At 39.9% G+C, this 20,809-nt stretch overlaps 1 protein-coding gene across 6 annotated transcripts in view; it reads right to left on the bottom strand.

The window, feature by feature from the left end:
• PLD1 (phospholipase D1) overlaps positions 1 to 20,809 on the bottom strand; it is a 337,459-nt gene that overhangs the window by 60,027 nt on the left and 256,623 nt on the right. For all 6 annotated transcript variants that reach the window (XM_066347950.1, XM_066347955.1, XM_066347949.1 and 3 more), the window contains 2 exons: positions 15,321 to 15,431; positions 11,906 to 11,994 (listed from right to left, as the gene is read on the bottom strand). In XM_066347950.1, coding sequence (XP_066204047.1) covers positions 11,906 to 11,994; positions 15,321 to 15,431 — 200 coding nt within the window. The remainder of the gene's footprint in view (positions 1 to 11,905; positions 11,995 to 15,320; positions 15,432 to 20,809) is intronic.

Genomic DNA, 20,809 nt, shown 5'->3' with positions numbered 1-20,809 from the left:
TCTCCAGTGTACATGGATCATTCTCAAGAATTGACCATATGTTGGTCCACAAAAACAACATCAGCAAATTCAGAAAAATCGAAGTTGTACTAAGCATATTTTCTGATCATAAAGCCTTGAAACTAGAATTCAAAACTGCAAAAAAGAGGGAAAAAATCCCACAAAAATGTGGAAACTAAACAACATACTTTTAAAAAATGAATGAGTCAAAGAAGAAATAAGTGCAGAAATCAAAAGATATATACAGACAAATGAAAATGACAATACGACATATCAGAATCTATGGGATGCAGCAAAAAGCAGTGATAAGAGGGAAGTTCATATCACTTCAGGCATATATAAACAAACAAGAGAGAGCCCAAGTGAACCACTTAACTTCACACCTTAAGGAACTAGAAAAAGAACAAAGACAACCCAAAACCAGCCGAAGAAAGGAGATAATAAAAATCAGAGCAGAAATAAATGAAATAGAGAACAGAAAAACTATAGAAAAAATTAATAGAACAAGGAGCTGGTTCTTTGAAAAGATCAATAAAATTGACAAACCCTTGGCAAGAATTACCAAGGAAAAAAGAGAAAGAACTCATATAAACAAAATCCAAAATGAAAGAGGAGAAATCACCACGGACACTGTAGATATACAAAGAATTATTGTAGAATACTATGAAAAACCGTATGCCACTAAATTCAACAACCTAGAAGAAATGGATAAATTCCTAGAACAATACAACCTTCCTAGACTGAGTCAAGAAGAAGCAGAAAGCCTAAACAGACCGATTAGTAGAGAAGAAATAGAAAAAACCATTAAAAACCTCCCCAAAAATAAAAGTCCAGGCTCAGACGGCTATACCAGCGAATTCTATCAAACATTCAAAGAAGACTTGGTTCCTATTCTACTGAAAGTCTCCCAAAAAATTGAAGAAGAAGCAATACTTCCAAACACATTTTATGAGGCCAACATAACCCTCATACTGAAACTGGGCAAGGACGGCCAAAAAAAGAAAACTACAGACCAATATCTCTAATGAATACAGATGCTAAAATACTAAACAAAATACTAGCAAATCGAATACAACAACATATTAAAAAAATAATACATCATGATCAAGTGGGATTCATTCCAGAATCTCAAGGATGGTTCAACATACGTAAAACGGTTAACATAATACACCATATCAACAAAACAAAGAACAAAAACCACATGATCTTATCAATAGACGCAGAAAAGGCTTTCGATAAAATACAACACAATTTTATGTTTAAGACTCTCAACAAAATGGGTATAGAAGGAAAATATCTCAACATGATAAAGGCCATATATGATAAACCATCAGCTAACATCATATTAAATGGCACTAAACTGAAGGCTTTCCCCCTTAAATCAGGAACAAGACAGGGTTGTCCACTCTCTCCACTCTTATTTAATGTGGTACTAGAGGTTCTAGCCAGAGCAATCAGACAAGACAAAGAAATAAAAGGCATCCATATCAGAAAAGAAGAGGTAAAGGTATCACTTTTTGCAGATGATATGATCCTATACATCGAAAACCCCAAAGAATCTACAAAAAGACTACTAGAAACAATAAGCCAATATAGTAAGGTCGCAGGATACAAAATTAACATACAAAAGTCCATAGCCTTTCTATATGCCAACAATGAAACAATTGAGAACGAACTCAAAAGAATAATCCCCTTCACGATTGCAACAACAACAACAAAAAAACTTAGGAATAAACATAACAAAGAATGTAAAGGACTTATATAATGAAAACTATAAACCATTGTTAAGGGAAATCAAAAAAGATATAATGAGATGGAATAATATACCTTGTTCTTGGTTAGGAAGAATAAATATAATCAAGATGGCTATATTACCCAAAGCAATATACAAATTTAATGCAATTCCCATCAAAATTCCAATTACATTTTTTAAAGAAATAGAGCAAAAAATCATCAGATTTATATGGAACTATAAAAAACCCCAAATAGCCAAAGCAATTCTAAAGAAAAAGAATGAAGCTGGGGGCATTACAATACCTGACTTCAAACTATATTATAGGGCCAAGACAATCAAAACAGCATGGTATTGGCAGAAAAATAGACACTCAGACCAATGGAACAGAATAGAAAACCCAGAAATAAAACCACATATATATATAGTCAAATAATTTTTGATAAAGGGGCCAACAACACACAATGGAGAAAAGAAAGCCTCTTCAATAAATGGTGCTGGGAAAACTGGAAAGCCACATGCAAAAGAATGAAACTGGACTACAGTTTGTCCCCCTGCACTAAAATTAACTCAAAATGGATCAAAGGTCTAAACATAAGACCTGAAACAATTAAGTACATAGAAGAAGACATAGGTACTCTACTCATGGACCTGGATTTTAAAGAGCATTTTATGAATTTGACTCCAAAGGCAAGAGAAGTGAAGGCAAAAATTAATGAATGGGACATCAGACTAAGAAGATTTTGCTCAGCAAGAGAAACTGATAACAAAATAAACAGACAGCCAACTAAATAGAAAATGATATTTTCAAACTACAGCTCAGATAAGGGCCTAATATCCAAAATATACAAAGAATTCATAAAACTCAACAACAAACAAACAAACAATCCAATAAAAACATGGGAAGAGGACATGAACAGACACTTCTCCCAGGAAGAAATACAAATGGCCAACAGATATATGAAAAGATGCTCATCTTTTTTAGCTATTAGAGAAATGCAAATCAAAACTGCAATGAGATACCACCTCACATCTGTTAGATTAGCTATTATTAACAAGACAGGTAATAGCAAATTTTGGAGAGGCTGTGGAGAAAAAGGAACCCTCATACACTGTTGGTGGGAATGTAAAGTAGTACAACCATTATGGAAGAAAGTATGGTGGTTCCTCAAAAAACTGAAAATAGAACTACCTTATGACCCAGCAATCCCTCTACTGGTTATATACCCCTAAACTCAGAAACATTGATACGTAAAGACACATGCAGCCCCATGTTCATTGCAGCATTGTTCACAATAGCCAGGACATGGAAACAACCAAAAAGCCTGTCAATAGATGACTGGATAAAGAAGATGTGGCACATATACACTATGGAATACTACTCAGCCATAAGAAATGATGACATTGGATCATTTACAGCAAAATGGTGGGATCTTGATAACATTATACCAAGCGAAATAAGTAAATCAGAAAAAACCAGGAACTGCATTATCCCATACGTAGGTGGGACATAAAAGTGAAATTAAGAGACATTGATAAAAGTGTGGTGGTTACGGGGGGAGGGGGGAAAGGGAGAGGGAAAGGGGGGGAGGGGCACAAAGAAAACTAGATAGAAGGTGACAGAGGACAATCTGACTTTGGGTGATGGGTATGCAACATACGTGAACGACAAGATAACCTGGACTTGTCATCTTTGAATATATGTATCCTGATTTATTGATGTCGCCCCATTAAAAAAAAATAAAATTATTGAATATTTGGTAGAATTCAAAAAAAAAGAAAAAAATAAAGAATTAATGGTTCTCATCTCTCTCCCTTCCTGTCTGTCTGTCCCTATCTGTCCCTTTTACTGACTCTCTTTCTTTGTCAAAAAAAAAAAAAAAATGGAAATGGGAAAATAAAAAGTGAATTTTTAGGTTAATGAGAATGTGGGATGATTAATAATATTTTTAACTTTTGTGATTGCTCTAACGCTATTTATACCCGTAAAAAGGGGTATGTACTAATTTACCAAGTACACAGGCTATAGCAGGGGCTCTCCTCTACTGCTTCCCCTCATTCTTCTCTCTGTAAACCCCTCTCCTGCACCTCGAGGCCATCCTCAGTATGGAGGGCTGTCAGGAGGAGCGAGGTCTGCGATCCGTAAGAAGGCCCCAAAGGGGGTCACTGTGCTTCTCTAGTGACCGGTGACGGGCACTTTATTTTTTGAGAACTTGAGATTTATAGATCCTATTTCATTGCCGCAAACTTCAAGAGCTGGTTATAAATCCTGTCATTGCTGTAGATATTACAGCAGAGAATGCTTCCAGAAACACGAAGAATTGTGGTTGGGCCTTGGTGTTTTGTGTGGAGAGAACTTGATACTGCAGTGGTATCAGTTATGTGAGGACTGGATCTAGCTTCTCAGTGATTTGGGACATAACCCACTTTATTTTGTCTGGGATGTCTTTTAAAATGCAGTGGCACTTTGTGGGCTTCTGCTTTCTCATCTGTAAATGAGAGAGTTGGCTAAAATTAGCACTAGTCCACTAGAAATGCTGGCCTTATTTAGCACTGACTTTGAATATTTCATGTGTGACTTTACAGATTGTGCCGGTTTATATATTGTAGTGCACACACACAATTTTGTCATTGGTTATCTTTAGAAAGTGGCAAGTTTTTAAATGCAGGAGTGTTCAGAGTTAACTCAATATGTAGGTTTGTTTCTCTCTGGACTCGGCAGTCTCCGGCAGCCACGTCCCTCAGTGGCCTCCAGATTAGATTCTATCTACCTTTTATTCAGCTGTTCTCACCATGGCTCCAACATTTTCATTCTTACTTTTTAAAGAGTCTCTCCCTTCTCTCCTTTCCGTGCCTGGGCACATGCTCCGGTTCTACATGATTGCTGCCTCTTCCTGGAGCTCATCTTTATGTCTCTCTATCTGCTGAGATTACCATTTATACAATTTTGGAATCAAGTAAAAATAATTAAATGATCTAAATCAAAAGTTCTCTGGCTGTGATACTTTGTCATCTCTGTACCAGTGTAACTTCTTCTCTGGAAATGTTATAGAGCTCAAAATGATTCCACCTGCACAAAACAAATGTGAAACCAGTAGATGGCATACTTAATGTAAATCTTTTTTATTCCTTTTATTATAACTTCAGTTTTAATTTCTTTGAGACACACCCAATGTGTCTTATTTGGTACACAAATTACAGGATATGGTAATTATAAGGTGTAGATTTTACTTTAAGCCTAAAACATTTTTATCTGTCAAGTAACAACTTTTAAAAATAAAATATTTATCTGATTTTATCATTTTAAAGTATCTCTCATAGATTTCTTGAAGAACTTTTCTACTTCCTGTGTCTGCGAGGTGAACGTGGTGATGTCCTAAAGACATGGCTGGAGTCTCAGTTCCACCCGTCAATAGAAGTATGACTTGGGCAAGTTTCCTAATCTCATTTGGCCTCAACTGCCTCATCTGCACAATGGGAATACTTGTGCATCCACATCATAAGGTTACAGTGAGAACTGAATGAAGTAATGCATATAATGCACTTTGGATTTTAAACAACTCAACGATTTATAATATTCTTATTCAATTAACAATGAGTGATTTCCATCGGAAAGCTTGTACACCTTCAAAGAATAATAAATAGGGCTTAAAATTAAAATAAAACAAAGCAAAACTGAACTCACATTATACCTTTAAACTGAACTCACTTTAGAATACTTCAGAATACCTTTCACTTCACTTTATATTTGGGGGAGGGTATTATGGAATCAATAATAGGGAATCCAAACATTGATTCCCGGAGGAGTTAGCTGCCGACTGTTGGCAGGACCTCTCTAGATAGTGCCTAAATAATATGCTTCTACTTGTCTCAGGATGACAAGCATCAGTGCTAGGAAACCAGAGTAAGTTTTACTGACCCAGGAGAGCCATCTGATCATTTAAAATAGGCACATTAAACATCTCTTAATTAAAACATTGCTGTTTCTAACATAAATATTAATTCTGAAGGAGTTGAGTATTGTGCTTCTTTTTCCTTGCTAGAATTTACAGTGAGCTACCATATTTCCAGATGATAAATTTCCTGGAAATAACATAATAACCTGTTACATGAACTGGCAGCTTATGGTTTTCAATATTTTTTGTTTGTTTGTTTGTTTTTGCATTCATTCATATGAGCCAGGTAGGGCAGATAATTATTTATTTTTAGGTGATAAAAAAGTCAGAAAAGCAACATGATATAATCAAAAGGTCACATACCTGTAGATAACAGAGTTGGAAAGAACACACATCTACAGATACTTGGTTTCCAATTAATTTCAGATTCCCAGAGGAATATTTCCCATACCACACAGTCTGCAAGCACTATTTGGCACTGTCTGTCTATATTACAAGAAGCATGAAGAGTTTGAGCAATTTCCAAAACTGTGCATTTTTCAATGTACTTTAGTGTTGTATTTTTTTATTTTTTATTTTTCTGAAGTGAGAAGTAGAGAGGCAGAGAGACAGACTCCCGCATGTGCCTGACTGAGATCCACCTGGCAAGCCCACTAGGGGATGATGCTCTGCCCATCTGGGGCATTGCTCCATTGCAACCGCAGCCATTCTAGTGCCTGAGGCAGAGGCCATCGAGCCATCCTTAGCGCCAGGCCAACTTTGTTCCAATAGAGCCTTAGCTGCAGGAGGGGAAGAGAGAGACAGAGAGGAAAGATAGGGGGAAGGGTGGAGAAGTAGATGGGTGTTTCTTCTTTGTGCCCTGACCGGGAATCAAACCCAGGATATCCACATGCTGGGCTGATGCTCTACCACTGAGCCAACAGGCTAGGGCTAGTGTATTTTTCAGTGCTGTTTAATATTAAAATACAGGGGCATTAATCAACTGCATTTTTTCACTGCATGTGTCAACTTTGTGCAAAATGCACTTACTCTTTTGCTTCCTAACTTTTTATCAAGGCATCAAAGTTATGCATGCATCAGTTTCTATAAGCAGAATGGTTTCACTCTCAGAGTATTCATTCACAGCACACATTGTTTCTATTTATTTATTTATTTATTTATTTATTTATTTATTTATTTATTTAGTGACAGGAGGGGAGAGAATGAGACAGACTTAAGTGCCTTGATCAGGATTCACTTGGTAACCCCATCAGGGGCTGATGCTCACATACTGAGCTATTTTTAGTGCTTGAGGCTGATGCGCTTGGACTAATTGAGCTATCCTCAGCACCCATGGCCATGCTCGAACCAATCAAGCTACTGGCTGCAGGAGGGGAAGAGAGAGAGAAGGAGGAGAAGGAGAGAAAGAGAAGAAGATGGTCACTTCTTTTGTGCGCCCTGATCAGAAATCAAACCTGGGATGTCCATACACCAGGATGTCCATACACTCTACTCAGCTGGCCAGGACTAGCACACAGTGTTTTAACATGTCCTCTACTTGGGTCAGTTAGTTCTACTTTGTCTTTTGGCTTCCTCAAACATGGCATAAACCAGTTAATTTTAGACTGTGGATTATGATTTCTTCTCCCTGATCTCTGGTGAGATTTGAGTTGTCAAAGACAGGCTTCAAATGGGTTAGGAGATGGCCTCAACTTCAGGAAAGTTTAACTTATTAGAGCAGACCTTTTGTTTTCTTCAGAGATTCTCACAGCTATTCTTAGCTCATCCTGGGGTGAATCATATTCTAAGACTCTAGACATGGATCAGAGCATGAAGGCTTTGCAAAAACCTGTTTCTGTAAAGAATTATGGCTGCTGAGAAGGAAGCGGCAGGAAGTGGAGGAAGCAGAGCACTTACTTTGGAGAATTGGTGTGGGCCTGGATTTCAGCCTGGCAGAAACAGAAAGGCTCAGCCCAGCTGAGGCTGTTGGCAGTGTAAAGACTTCAATCTCTTTAGGGTGGGAGGGACCTGGAAGAGAGCCTTGTTCCTTGGTCAGGTGGCTCAAATGCTGACTGTTATTTCCCTCCATCTTCTTTGTGCTATATAGTCCATTCTTTTCCGACAGCCAAAATTATACTTGTTACTAGGAACGTGACTTTGGCAGGGAAGTTCCAAGTCTCAGAAGAGTAGAGAGCAGAGAAGTCAAGGAAGGAGGAGAGAGGGATAAGCCTGGGGCTGGCACATCCTGGGCCTCAGCGGAAAGGGGGCCCACTGAAGGCTGCCTACAAGAGGAGCTTTTTTTTTTAAAATTGATTTTAATTTGTTGTGTTTACATAGTTACAGGTGTTCCCCCGATTATATCTCCCTCCCTCCCCCCGTGTTCTCCTTGATACACCCTCTGCCCCTCCCCCCACCGCCTTCCCCCTTCCCTCCATGATTTATTATCCTGCCCTCTATCTCTCTGTGTTATGTGTATATACTTTCACTAATGTCTTTCCTTTCTTTGATCCCCTCCTCTCGGAACCTTTCCCTCTGAACACTTTCCCTCTGGACTTTCTGACTCCTTTTCAATGCCTCTCTTCTGTTCCTCAGTTCACATTGTTCATTGGATTCCTCATATGAGTGAGGTCATATGATATTTTTCTTTCTCTGCCTGGCTTATTTCGCTTAGCATAATAAACTCCAGATCCATCCATGTTGTCTCAAAGGGTAAGATTTCCTTTTTTACGGCCGCATAGTATTCCATTGTTTACAGGTACCACAGCTCTTTAATCCACTCATCTACTGATGGACGCTTGGGCTGTTTCCAGATACAAGATGAAGTTTTTAATTCTACCTTTACCTTCCTTAGGAACACAAACTCAAAGATTTGAAATTATTAAATCAAAATAAATTTTATAGTTGGAATTAACACAGGAGATGAACAATAATGTGGAGATACAAAGAAGGGGAAATATAAACTATATTTCCAGAACATGTGTATATATCAACTAAAACTTTGAATGTGGGATAGACATACCACTTTGTAATGTGACTATCAAAAAAAGTGAGACCGAAGAGATCAAAGATAAAGGACCCACAGTTAATGTGAAATTTGATGGACTTGTTTCCTATCTTTTACAAGGTGAGCTTAAAAGTGCTCGTCTTTAATGTGCTCTGTGAACCTGGAAGCATGAGGTACGATCTGCAGCAGATGCTGCCTTCCCGTTCCATGCTCTCTTTCTAGCTCTGGGTCCACTCTCACTTCAGGGGCGGCCCACGGTGTCACCAGGGGCTGTTCAATCAGGAAGTAGCTTAAGGTTCCTTCCGGCCCTAAAACACTATGATTTTAGTTGTTGTCTAGATTGTTAAAGATGGAGTAATATACAAAAGAAAAATACTTTTCCAGGCTCCCATATAGTATGTGAAGCAAATATATTAAAGTACCACATGATACTAGAAGACAAGAGTGTTTTAATCCCCAAATGTGCATATATTTAACATTCTCCATGGCATATGTTCAGTGACTTGAAATAATAAAAGTATAATAGTTTTGGTTCTTTGTTCTGCTGTTTCTACATGGAGTTAAAATCAGTCATAAAAAGATGCTAAGAGAATTCAGTGGGGAAAGAATAGTCTTTTCAACAAATGCTGCTGAGACAACTGGATGTCCAAGAATGAAGCTGAATATCCGCCTCCCACCATGCACATAAAATATCTGAAAATGGATCCAAGACCTAAATATTACAGCTAAGACCATAACATTCTTAGGAGAAAACAGCAGTGAATTTTCATGACCTTGGATTAGGCACCAGTCTTGGGGCCTAAACACTGAGGCACAGCAATGAGAGAGACAGAGAAACTGGACTTATCAAAATTAAAAGCTGCTGTGATTCAAAGGACACTATCAAGAAAGAAAAAAGAGAATGTACTGAATGAAAAAAAATATTTGCAAGTCATAAATCTGATATGATACGAGATGTATCTAGAATACATGAAGAATTCTTAACAAGACAACAGGGAGACAATCTAGCTTAAAAATGGGCAAGGGATGTGAATAGATGTTTCTCCCATAATAACACATGAACAGCTAATAAGCAAACAGAAAAAAATACTCAACGTCATGAGTCATTAGGGACACTCCAATCAGAACCACGATGAGATACCATTTCACAACTACCAGGATGGTTACAATAAAAAAGATAATAAGCCCTGGCCGGTTGGCTCAGCGGTAGAGCGTCGGCCTAGCGTGCGGAGGACCCAGGTTCGATTCCCGGCCAGGGCACACAGGAGAAGCGCCCATTTGCTTCTCCACCCCTCCGCCGCGCTTTCCTCTCTGTCTCTCTCTTCCCCTCCCGCAGCCAAGGCTCCATTGGAGCAAAGATGGCCCGGGCGCTGGGGATGGCTCTGTGGCCTCTGCCTCAGGCGCTAGAGTGGCTCTGGTCGCAACATGGCGACGCCCAGGATGGGCAGAGCATCGCCCCCTGGTGGGCAGAGCGTCGCCCCATGGTGGGCGTGCCGGGAGGATCCCGGTCGGGCGCATGCGGGAGTCTGTCTGACTGTCTCTCCCTGTTTCCAGCTTCAGAAAAATGAAAGAAAAAAAAAAAAAAAAAAAAGATAATAAGCATTGGTGATGCTATAGAGAAAGTGGAGCTCTATACAATGTGGAAATGTAAAATGGTATGGCCACTTTTGAAAACATCCTGAGCCCTGGCTGGTTGGCTCAGTGGATAGAGGGTCTGAAAATCCCGGGTACAATTGCTGATCAGGGCACACTGGAGAAGTGATCATCTGCTTCCCCCTCTTCTCCCCCTTCTCTCTCCCTTCCCCTTTCACAGCCAGTGGCTCGGCTGGTCCGAGTGCTGGCCTCAGGCACTGAAGATAGCTCAGCTGATTTGATAATTGGCCCCAGATGGGGGTTGCCAGGTGGTTCCCTTAAAAAAAAAGAAAGAAAAAAGGAAAAAAAAAAAAGAGAGAAATCCTGGCAGTTCCTCAAAATATTTGTCTAAGAGTTATCATATAATCTGGCAATTCTATCCCTAGAGTATTGACAACCTGTCTCCATATAAACAAGTATAGAATGTTTAGAGCAGCATCGCTCATGTAACCAAGAAGTGAAAACAACCCAAAAGCCACCAACTGAACATGGACAAATAAAATGTGATATGTCCAGATAACAGAATATTACCTAACAATCAAAATACTATAAAATACGCCCCTGCCCAGTTGGCTCAGTGGTAGAGTGTTGACCTGGCGTGCAGGAGTCCCAGGTTCGATTCCCAGCCAGGGCACACAGGAGAGGCGCCCAACTGCTTCTCCACCCCTCCCCCTCTCCTTCCTTTCTGTCTCTCTCTTCCCCTCCCACAGCCAAAGCTCCATTGGAGCAATGTTGGCCTGGTCGCTGAGGACGGCTCCATGGCCTCTGCCTCAGGTGCTAGAGTGGCTCTGGTTGCAACAGAGCGACGCCCCAGATGGGCAGAGCATCGCCCCCTGGTGGGCATGCCGGGTGGATCCCAGTCGGGCACATGCAGGAGTCTGTCAGACTGCCTCCCTGTTTCCAACTTCAGAAAAATACAAAAAAAAAAAATACTATAAAATACTGATACATTCTATAAAATAAATGAACCTTGAGACTATTACGCTAATTGAAGGAAGTCAGTCACAAAAAGAACACATGTTCTATTTACATGAAATGCCCAGAGCAGGTATATTTACAGAGAAGAAAGTAGATTAATGGCGGCAAGGGGCTAAGGGAGGAGGGAAGGAGCAATGGCAAAGGGCTGAGGTTCCTTTCTGGGGTACTGGAAACATTCTAAAAGTGGCCAGGTGATGGCTGCACAACTCTGGATACACAAAAAAATCACTGAATTGTACACTCTTAGTGAGTAGATCATATGGCATGTGAATTGTATCCTAATAATAATGTTATTAAAGAAATAATCTGATGAGTTGGAGAAGTAAGACAGATGCTAACAAGAATTTAAATATAACTCACGGAAAACTATGACTATTTTGCTTTGATTTTTAAGTAAGCTCTGCTAATTGTCTGCTATTAAATAAATCAAATCACAAATCTGTGTGGGAAAAAGATTGGCCAGGAAAAAATGACTGTGCTCTGGAAGAATTCACACTCCTTCAAAAAATGGACTAAAAAATTCTCAGCAACTGACTCAGACTTAAGGAATCAATATCCTGCTCCCTGAACTGAATCATGCTTGCTAGGAAAAGACAGTTTAAAAAAACAAAAAGGGCCTTCAAAAGTCAGTAAATGCCAGATCAACTGCAGTCACAACTCCTGCCAAAATGCCCCAAACTTTACCTGTGAGCTCTCAGTATCCTCTGGGCAATGGCATCGCCTATCTTGTTGAACACGACCTTGTCATCAGCGCAGCTTATAAAAAACTGGTTCTATGAAAAATAAATAGGACAATCATTTAAGTGTTCTTATTTCAGTAGTATGTATATAAGGGAAATGCGGTATATAAAAAAAATCTACATTAATATTTAAAAAAAAGACTTCACATAGCGGCATGTTCTGAGCCATGAAATCACCTCAGGAAGGTAAATCACAGAATGAAAAAAACCTCATCTTATTCCAGATCACATGCATTCCCAGGTAGTAACAGGGGTAACATCTTAGTCCAGCAAAAGGTTAAACTATTATATTTCATCACGCAAATTCCTGTAGGTTACATTCTTAGAATGGTAAGAACATTCCAAATTTAACCAATAGGAAAATCTGTTGTGTTTCTTTTTCAGATTCACACATTGCATAAATGATGAAAAATTCTATGTTGGCTAAATATAGAGAAAATACTCTCAGGTATCAGAGGGGAGGGTGGTGGCAGCAGAGGGCTGGGTGCAAAGGGTACAGGGATTAAGCAAAAAAACACACAAAAAACAAACCCCCCCCCCCACAACCTCATGGACACAGACAAAAGAATGAGGATTGCCAGAGGAGGGGGGCGGGGAAGCAGAAGAGGGTGGGGGGGGGTACATAGTGACAGAAGGAGACTGGACTTGGGTGGTTAAGACAGAATACAGTGTACAGGTCATGTATTATAGAACTGTGCATTGAAACCTATATAATTTTATTAACCAATTTTATATAGACAAGGTCATCCCAATAAATTCAATAAAAATATTCTAAGTTGACAAACATTTTATCTCAAGTTAAGTTTACTTTTTTAACAGGGTAGATGGCAGAATCCTGGTCTTATTTTCTCTACCCTTTCTCCATTATTGACTAGTATCTGCTTTGGGCTTATCTCATTGGTTTGGGCCTCTTATTATTCCTTAATTCTGTTTTAAGTAGCTTAAACATCTCTTTTGTAGGGGAGTAAAGAGGGACAAATATAAGGTGATGGAAAATGATTTGACTTTGAGTGATGGGCACACAACGCAATCAACAGTTCAAATGCTATAAATGTGTTTACCTGAAACTCATGTACTCTTATTAATAAATATCACCCCATTCAATTTAATTTTCTAAGTAAAATTTAAAAATCTCTTTTGTATGTAGCATATATATATATAAATAGACCAATAGAATGATTTTTATTTCTTTTTTCTTTAAGTAGGTCTGTTATTCATGTATTTATAAAACATTCTATAACACTATTACTAAAAAACCAGGATAACATTATTATAATGGTATAAAAGATTTAGTTGCTGCATAAAGGAATGTTAAAAATTAGATACAAATATTATCACTATAACATGCTCTATTTATACACATTGTTTTGTTTGTTTGTTTTTTGTATTTTTCTGAAGCTGGAAACGGGGAGGCAATCAGACAGACTCCCACATGCGCCCGACCGGGATCCACCCGGCATGCCCACCAGGGGGTCGATGCTCTGCCCATCTTGGGGCACCGCTCTGTTGCGACCAGAGCCACTCTAGTGCCTGAGGCAGAGGCCACAGAGCCATCCCCAGCGCCCAGGCCATCTATGCTCCAATGGAGCCTTGGCTGTGGGAGGGGAAGAGAGAGACAGAGAGGAAGGAGAGGGGGAGGGGTGGAGAAGCAGATGGGCGCCTCTCCTGTGTGCCCTGGCCGGGAATTGAACCTGGGACTCCTGCATGCCAGGCCGACGCTCTACCACTGAGCCAACTGGCCAGGGCCTATACATATTGTTTTAATACACTTGTTTTAATCATCACAAAGTAAACTTTGCTAATCATTTAAAGAAATATATAAGAAATGAGTCAATATACTATCATCCCTTTGCACCATTATCACGTTCACTATTATACACGTTCTGACACTTAAGTGCATAATCTATAAACTGCCCCCAGGACACAAGCTTATAAGAAGACATGCAGAAACACATTTGAGAATGTTTTCCCTTCGGGCACAGAACAATCAAAACCTCAGTGGGAACCAAAGCATGTTTGTTTTTCTGAATTTATATTATAGAGAAGCTTAGCATTCCTCAGAAGCTGTAACACACACTGGCCACATGTCATGTCCTTTACTTCCTTTTCGGGGAGAGCAGGGCGAATGCTGACCGCTTACCTTGCCTAGGAGTACGTTAACCAGGTTTATTGTCCTCATCCATGTGTTTTAGCTTGGCGTTACTGATGCCATTTAGTAGTGTGGCAGCGTTAATAAGAAAAGCTGACTTAATGCGACCAACAAGAGGTAAAACAAAAGGACTCTGAGTAGTGCGTAAGCCAGATGTTAACAGCTCAATTTTTATGCTATAATTTTTTAAATTAATAACTCTAATCAGATATATAGACTTTAAACTCCAGACTTTATCCAGAGTTGACTAATTTTTTCACTAACATCCTTTTTCTGTTGCATGATCCCATTCAGGATACCACATTGCATTTAGCTGGCTAATATTTTAAGTCAGCCTTCTTTTTCTCCACGACTGTGAAGTAAATAGATCTCCAGTTCTTTCCTCCTGCCTCTAATGAATTGCCACTGTGTGGAAGGAAAGATGGCCAGCCACAAGAGGGAAGAAAGCAGGGCTGAATCATTTTCTCCAGCTATCCATTTCCCTCCATACATTTTTACAAAATTCAATGGACAAGAAGAGACTAAAATAAAGAAAGGAGATGTGCTCTAATTTATTTTTGCATCAGCATGACTTTTTATTATTTTAGGATTTTCCAAGTACTCTGAGGTAGCTTTAGATGGGTTAGAAAGTAAAATTAAGGTTCTCAAAGGAAACCCAGTGTCCCTAGATTTTTCCCTATTCTTTGAACACAAACTCTGGGTCTGAAAAAAAAAGCTTTATAATTAATAGTTACACAGGATTGAAGAAGGTGGTACCTGCCTTTAATATTCTCACATCTTCCTCTCCCATGCTCCTTACCCTGCACTTTCTCTATGCCAACACGCCAGAATAGTGAAGTGGCGGTCTCTATTTTAGCAACGATCCCTGTGCCTGCCGTCCTGGCGCAGGATGTGTTTTCACACCTCCACCCTCTAATTCAAGCCAAATCCAAGTTTACACAACCATGTGGGCTATTTTCTGATAACAATATTACAATGAGTGGATACATTTAATAACAAGGGTCTGGGGAACTTAGAGTCCCAAGTTAATGAAAAGCAAAGGAAATTTCAAGTATGCTGGGGAAGTAAAAATTCAAGCGACCCAAGACTTCTTTGTGTTGCTACACATATTTATTAATACAGCAAGTCCTGAGTCTGGAGACCCTGCAGTCTCTGTATGGTATTTATGGGAAAGCAGGTTGTCATTGCAATTTGCATGAGCAAGACTTACTTCTATATAGATATAGTGCTTGCTGTTCTCTATCACATGGACGTAAGCAGTGTGGATGGACTCTTCATGGTACTTTATCCCAGCAGACCAATCATCAGCCGAGCGGAGCAACTATGAGGCAGCAATAAGAAATGAGCAAACATAAGACAATGGAGATGACACTGGATGCATTGATACAATGAAGTCAATCTTTTTTCTTTTAAACAGCTGAATAAATACAGTGGCTTGAGTGTCATGTATGGGTCAAGAGAAAGTAGGTGGGTGGGGAACTGGTCCTTGGACATAATTCATAATGAAGAAGCCCAGCTGGTAATCAAATATCAGATATTTTCTTCTTCCATTCAGTATAATTTTCATTCAAAATTGGAAACCATGAGCAGCTTCCCTCTGCTCACTCACCTGCTCCCACCTGGATCACAACATGAGCTTCCAGCTCAGACACCTGAGTACATGTTAAATACACTGACACAGAGCGAACTGCCTAGGTTCAAAGCTTAGCTCCACCACTTAGTGGCTTTGCTCTTGGACAACTTTCATAACTTCTTTGTGCCTCCGATTTCTGCTCTATAAAATGGAGTATCTACTCTATAGGGCTGTAGAGGGAAGTAAATGAATTACTGTGGAGTGTGCAGGAGGCCTGGCACCTAGTGAGTGCTATATACTAAGTGCTTTTTATTAATGAGAATGTTGAAGGATGTGTCTGAGTGCTGGTGGAGCATGTCAGGACACTGCAGAGCAGACTGTGGCTGGGCCTGGGAGGGTGCACTAGATGACATAAAAGCTTTTCAACACTTAGAAACCGCTGACTGTAATTTTTTAGCATTCTGACTGATATTGTAGTATAATGCTGGGCATAGAGTAAGTACTCAATAAATACTTATTGACTTCCCTTAAATGATAGCAGAACATCATGTGAGAATCACTATAAAAATAGATTTACTATTCCTGATTTGAAATGAATGTTGAAGCTATTCTTCATGAGGTCAACATTATTTGAAAATTTACAAAAGGGCCTATACTCCTTGGCTGTTTGGCTTAGTGGTAGAGAGTTGGCCCACATATGGAAGTCCTAGGTTCAATTCCCAGTCACGGCACACAGGAGAAGCAACATTTGCTTCTCCACCCTTCTCCCTCTCACTACTCTCTCTCTCTCTCTCTTTTCCTCCACTCCTGCAGCTAAAGCTTGGTTGGAGTGAGTTAGCCCTGGGTGCTGAGGATGGCTCCATGGCCTCCGCCTCAAGCACTAAAAAATGGCTCTGGTTGCAAAGGAAGCAACGCCACAGATGGGCAGAGCATCGCCCCCTAGTGGGCTTGCCAGGTGGATCCTGGTTGGGGCACATGTGAGAGGATCTCTCTGCTTCCCCTCTCTCACTAAAAATAAAATTAAAAAAAGGGTCTATACTTTTCAAAAAAATATAAAATGATCCAATTCATAATCAATTTTTCTGTTGTATATGGGTGGGCAAAAGTAGGTTTACAGTTGTGGGTACACAAAATAGGTTATTCTTATTTCATACAAATTACTGTAAACCTACTTTTGCCCACCTGTATATAAAAGATCTGGTACAATTATTACTCTAATCAGTAACTTAAAAAATTGCAACTATAAAGCTACTGAAATTCAAACTTAATACTTAATCAAATCATTGATTGTGCCATCTTCAAAAATGTTATCACTGTATTCAGTATGAGGTAGTTATTATAAAATAGCTCCCCACAAAACATTTTATTTAATTTTATTAGATGAATATGTGCAACAAAATTGGAAACTATAATTGTGAACAGAAAGAGTCGATATATCAAAAGAAAACTCCAAAGGAAAATTAGATAAATATGATCCACACTGGGAAAATATCTTGATTTCACATCATCTCCAAAGAACTGCATTATTGTCTATTAGAAATAATAGAGTGACGTCAGAGAAATGGTGCCGTGAGGAGTGCTCCCGATACCTCTCCCTGAAACTTCAAAAATTCAACAACTAGAGACAGAAAAGCAATCTCAGGAGCATCTGAAACACATATACATCAAACAAAAGTATGATTGGGCGAAAAGGTGGCTGAATATATAATCCACTCTGAAGGAAATAAGATGGAGAATGGAGTATTCTGCTTTCCTCACTGACCTGAGCAAGGGCTGTTTCACTGCGAACTGAGAGAAAGCGAGGGATGGGGGTATGGAAAAAGCTGGGGTAGGGCAGAGACGTTCAAGCTGAGGAGAGAGTGTGCCTGTGGTTCAGCCCATGCAGAGATAACTCCAGCGGCAGACCCCAGCAGAGGTGGGTGAACAGTTGCTTTGTTTACTCCGGGTATCCAGGTCAGTGAGTGCTGGCAGTGTGCGAGTGGATCTGCCTGGTGCAGTGTGCCCGCATCCCCAGAGGGAGGGGCTGGGTCGGAGACTGTCAGTAGTGACCCTCTGTGTGGCTGTGACCAGAGTTTCTGAATAATCCCATCTTCCCAAAAAACAGCGTGTGGTAAGTGCACGAAAGCTGGCTTCCCTACTCCCGGACCTGTCTGCGTGCGGCACCTCCGCCAGCCATACAGGCTAACAAAGCACACTCCTGGGGAAGAGAACTGCGGAAGTGGTAGGGGGAAGGGTGCACAGGCAGCTTGCAGACAGCATCTGGAGAGCAGACCTGGGGAGAGCTGAGGCATACTAGACATGCCCGGAGGCTCATAGAAAAATAGCTGAAAGGCAATCGGTTCCTAGCCCTGCCAGATTATGCTGGCGGCTCTGGCTGGCAAAGCCTTACCCAGAACCCCTGTGCTGAGTGGGGATAGAGGAGGGATTTGGCAGCTTTTAGAGCCTCTTGCTCGCCAGGCAGTGGCTGGGGTAACTTCACAGCTGGGTCCCAGGCTGCTGGTTCAGGAAGGAGAGATTTGGGGAGAGGCTCCTGGAAAATGGACTCTCCCATTGTCGGAGCCTGCAAATGCTAACAAGCCCCGCCTACCAAGGGGATTAAGACCTAGTTTATGTTATCACCATAGTGAAATAAGAGAAAATCTCAGCCTAGGAGTGCCACAGGGGCAGAACCTAGGGTACAGTGCTACCGACCAAAATGAGAAAGAAGAAAAAAAAAGGAAGAAGATAACTTCTCAAAGCCAGGAAAAATCCAGTCTTTATAACATTTTTCATTTTTTTTTCATTTATTTTTTATCTTTTTTTTCCTTCCACCTTGGTCACTTTATCCTCTTTCCGTTTTATTCTTTTCATTTTAAACATTATTACCCATAGGTGTTACATTTTCCATTCTCTTTTTATTTCCTGAGTGTTATATTCCAAAAAATGTAACTCAATTTTTTTCTCTCTCTCTTTTTGTTCCTTCTTTTCTCTTTCACTTTTTCTCTCATTTGAATCTAACCCACAAACAAATTATTTTATTCTAGATTCAAATTTTTCTTTGTGGCATTTTGTGTGCTTTTTACTTTGCTTTTTATCTCTTTAGCATTTCCCCCAACTCTGGCTCTCCATTCTACAGTTTTGTGCCACTTAATATAATAGAATTTACATTTTTCACTGTATTTACTTTTCCTTTTTCTCTTTTTATTTTTTCTTTTCACTTACACAATTTATCTCATTTGATCATTATTTACAAACAAATTCTTTTATTCTTTTTTTTTTTTTTCTTTTTCTTTCTGAAGCTGGAAATGGGGAGAGACAGTTAGACAGACTCCTGCATGCGCCCGACCGGGATCCACCCGGCACGCCCACCAGGGGCAACGCTCTGCCCACCAGGGGGCGATGCTCTGCCCCTCTGGGGCGTCGCTCTGCCACGACCAGAGCCACTCTAGCGCCTGGGGCAGAGGCCAAGGAGCCATCCCCAGCGTCCGGGCCATCTTTGCTCCATTGGAGCCTTGGCTGCGGGAGGGGAAGAGAGAGACAGAGAGGAAGGAGGGGGAGCGGGGGTGGAGAAGCAAATGGGTGCTTCTCCTATGTGCCCTGGCCGGGAATCGAACCCGGGTCCCCCGCACGCCAGGCCGACGCTCTACCGCTGAGCCAACCGGCCAGGGCTATTTTATTCTTGATTCAAGTTTTTTCCTTGTGGAATTTTGTGGGTTCTAGCCTCGTTTTTTGCCTCTTTGTCACTCCCCCCAACTCAAACCCTCCATTCTATTGTCTTTTTTCCACTTAGCACAATAGAATTTTCAGTTTTTCACTGCACTTTCTCAAAAAAATTTTTTTCATCACCTCTTATTAGTGTTATTAACAATACTACTCTCAGATGCCATTAAAGAAAAGAAATCAAATATCATGGATACAAAAGACAGTGATGTAGCTCAGATAGATGAGAAAAAATCTATAGAAAAAAATTCAATAGCTTAGAAACCTGGAAGTTAAATGACAGAGAATTTAAAATAGAAGTCGTAAAAATAATCAGGGATATACAAGAAAGCACAGAAAGGCAATTTAGGAAACTTAAAAAAAAAACCCCTCAATGAACAGACAGAATACTTCACTAGAAAACGAATCAAACAGAGATAAAATACTCAATTCAAAACTGAAAAATGTGGTAACAAGCTTAGCCAATAGAACAGGCCAGATAGAGGAGAGAATTAGTGACATAGAAGACAGGCAACTAGAGGTAATACAGAGAGAAGAGAAGAGAGACTCACAAATTAAAAAAAAAATTGAGATAGCCCTACAATAATTGTCTGACTCCATCAGAAAGAGCAACATAAGAATAATGGGTATATCAGAAGGAGAAGAGAGAGAAAATGGAATGGAGAACATTCAAACAAATAATAGACGAGAACTTCCCAAGCCTGTGGAAAGAACTAAAGCCTCGAATTCAAGAAGCAAACAAAACACCGAGTTATCTTAACCCTAACAAACCTACTCCAAGGCATATCATAATGAAATTGGTACAAACCAACAACAAAGAAAAAATTCTCAAGGCAGCCAGGGAAAAGAAGAATACAACATAAAAAGGAAGGCCTATTAGATTATCAACAGATTTCTAAGCAGAAACACTACAAGCAAGAAGAGAGTGGACCCCAATATTTAAAGTTCTGAGAGAGAGGAACTTCCAGCCAAGAATACTATACTCATTAAAGCTACCCTTCAAATACGAAGGAGAAATAAAAACATTCACAGATACAGAAAAGGTGAGGAAATTTATCATCAGAAAACCCCCACTTCAGGAAATACTAAAGGGAGTTTTTCGACCAGATACAAAGAACAATAAAAAAAACAAACTACAAGTAAAAGCTCCATTAAGATCGCAATAAAAACAAGATCAATCTGTGAAAAAGAAACAAAAAAGGGGAGAGAACAAAGATTAAGAGTAGCAAAGGAGGATGGAGTGCAGAAGCACGCATGAGACAATGTACTACAATGAACAGGCTTTCTATTACTTAATGGTAACCACCCCTGAAAAAACCAACACAAGAGTACATGCTTGAAAAAGGAAGGAACAGAGAAAAGAAGTATGGATTACAACCAAACAAAAACAAATGATAGAAAAATAAAAGAGAAGAACCAAACAAGAT

Source organism: Saccopteryx leptura, chromosome 8 (assembly GCF_036850995.1).
Source record: "Saccopteryx leptura isolate mSacLep1 chromosome 8, mSacLep1_pri_phased_curated, whole genome shotgun sequence".
In the NCBI taxonomy this organism is placed as follows: Eukaryota; Metazoa; Chordata; class Mammalia; order Chiroptera; family Emballonuridae; genus Saccopteryx; species Saccopteryx leptura.
Note: the sequence above shows the minus strand (reverse complement) of the source record. Positions and strands in the feature narration are given on the sequence as shown.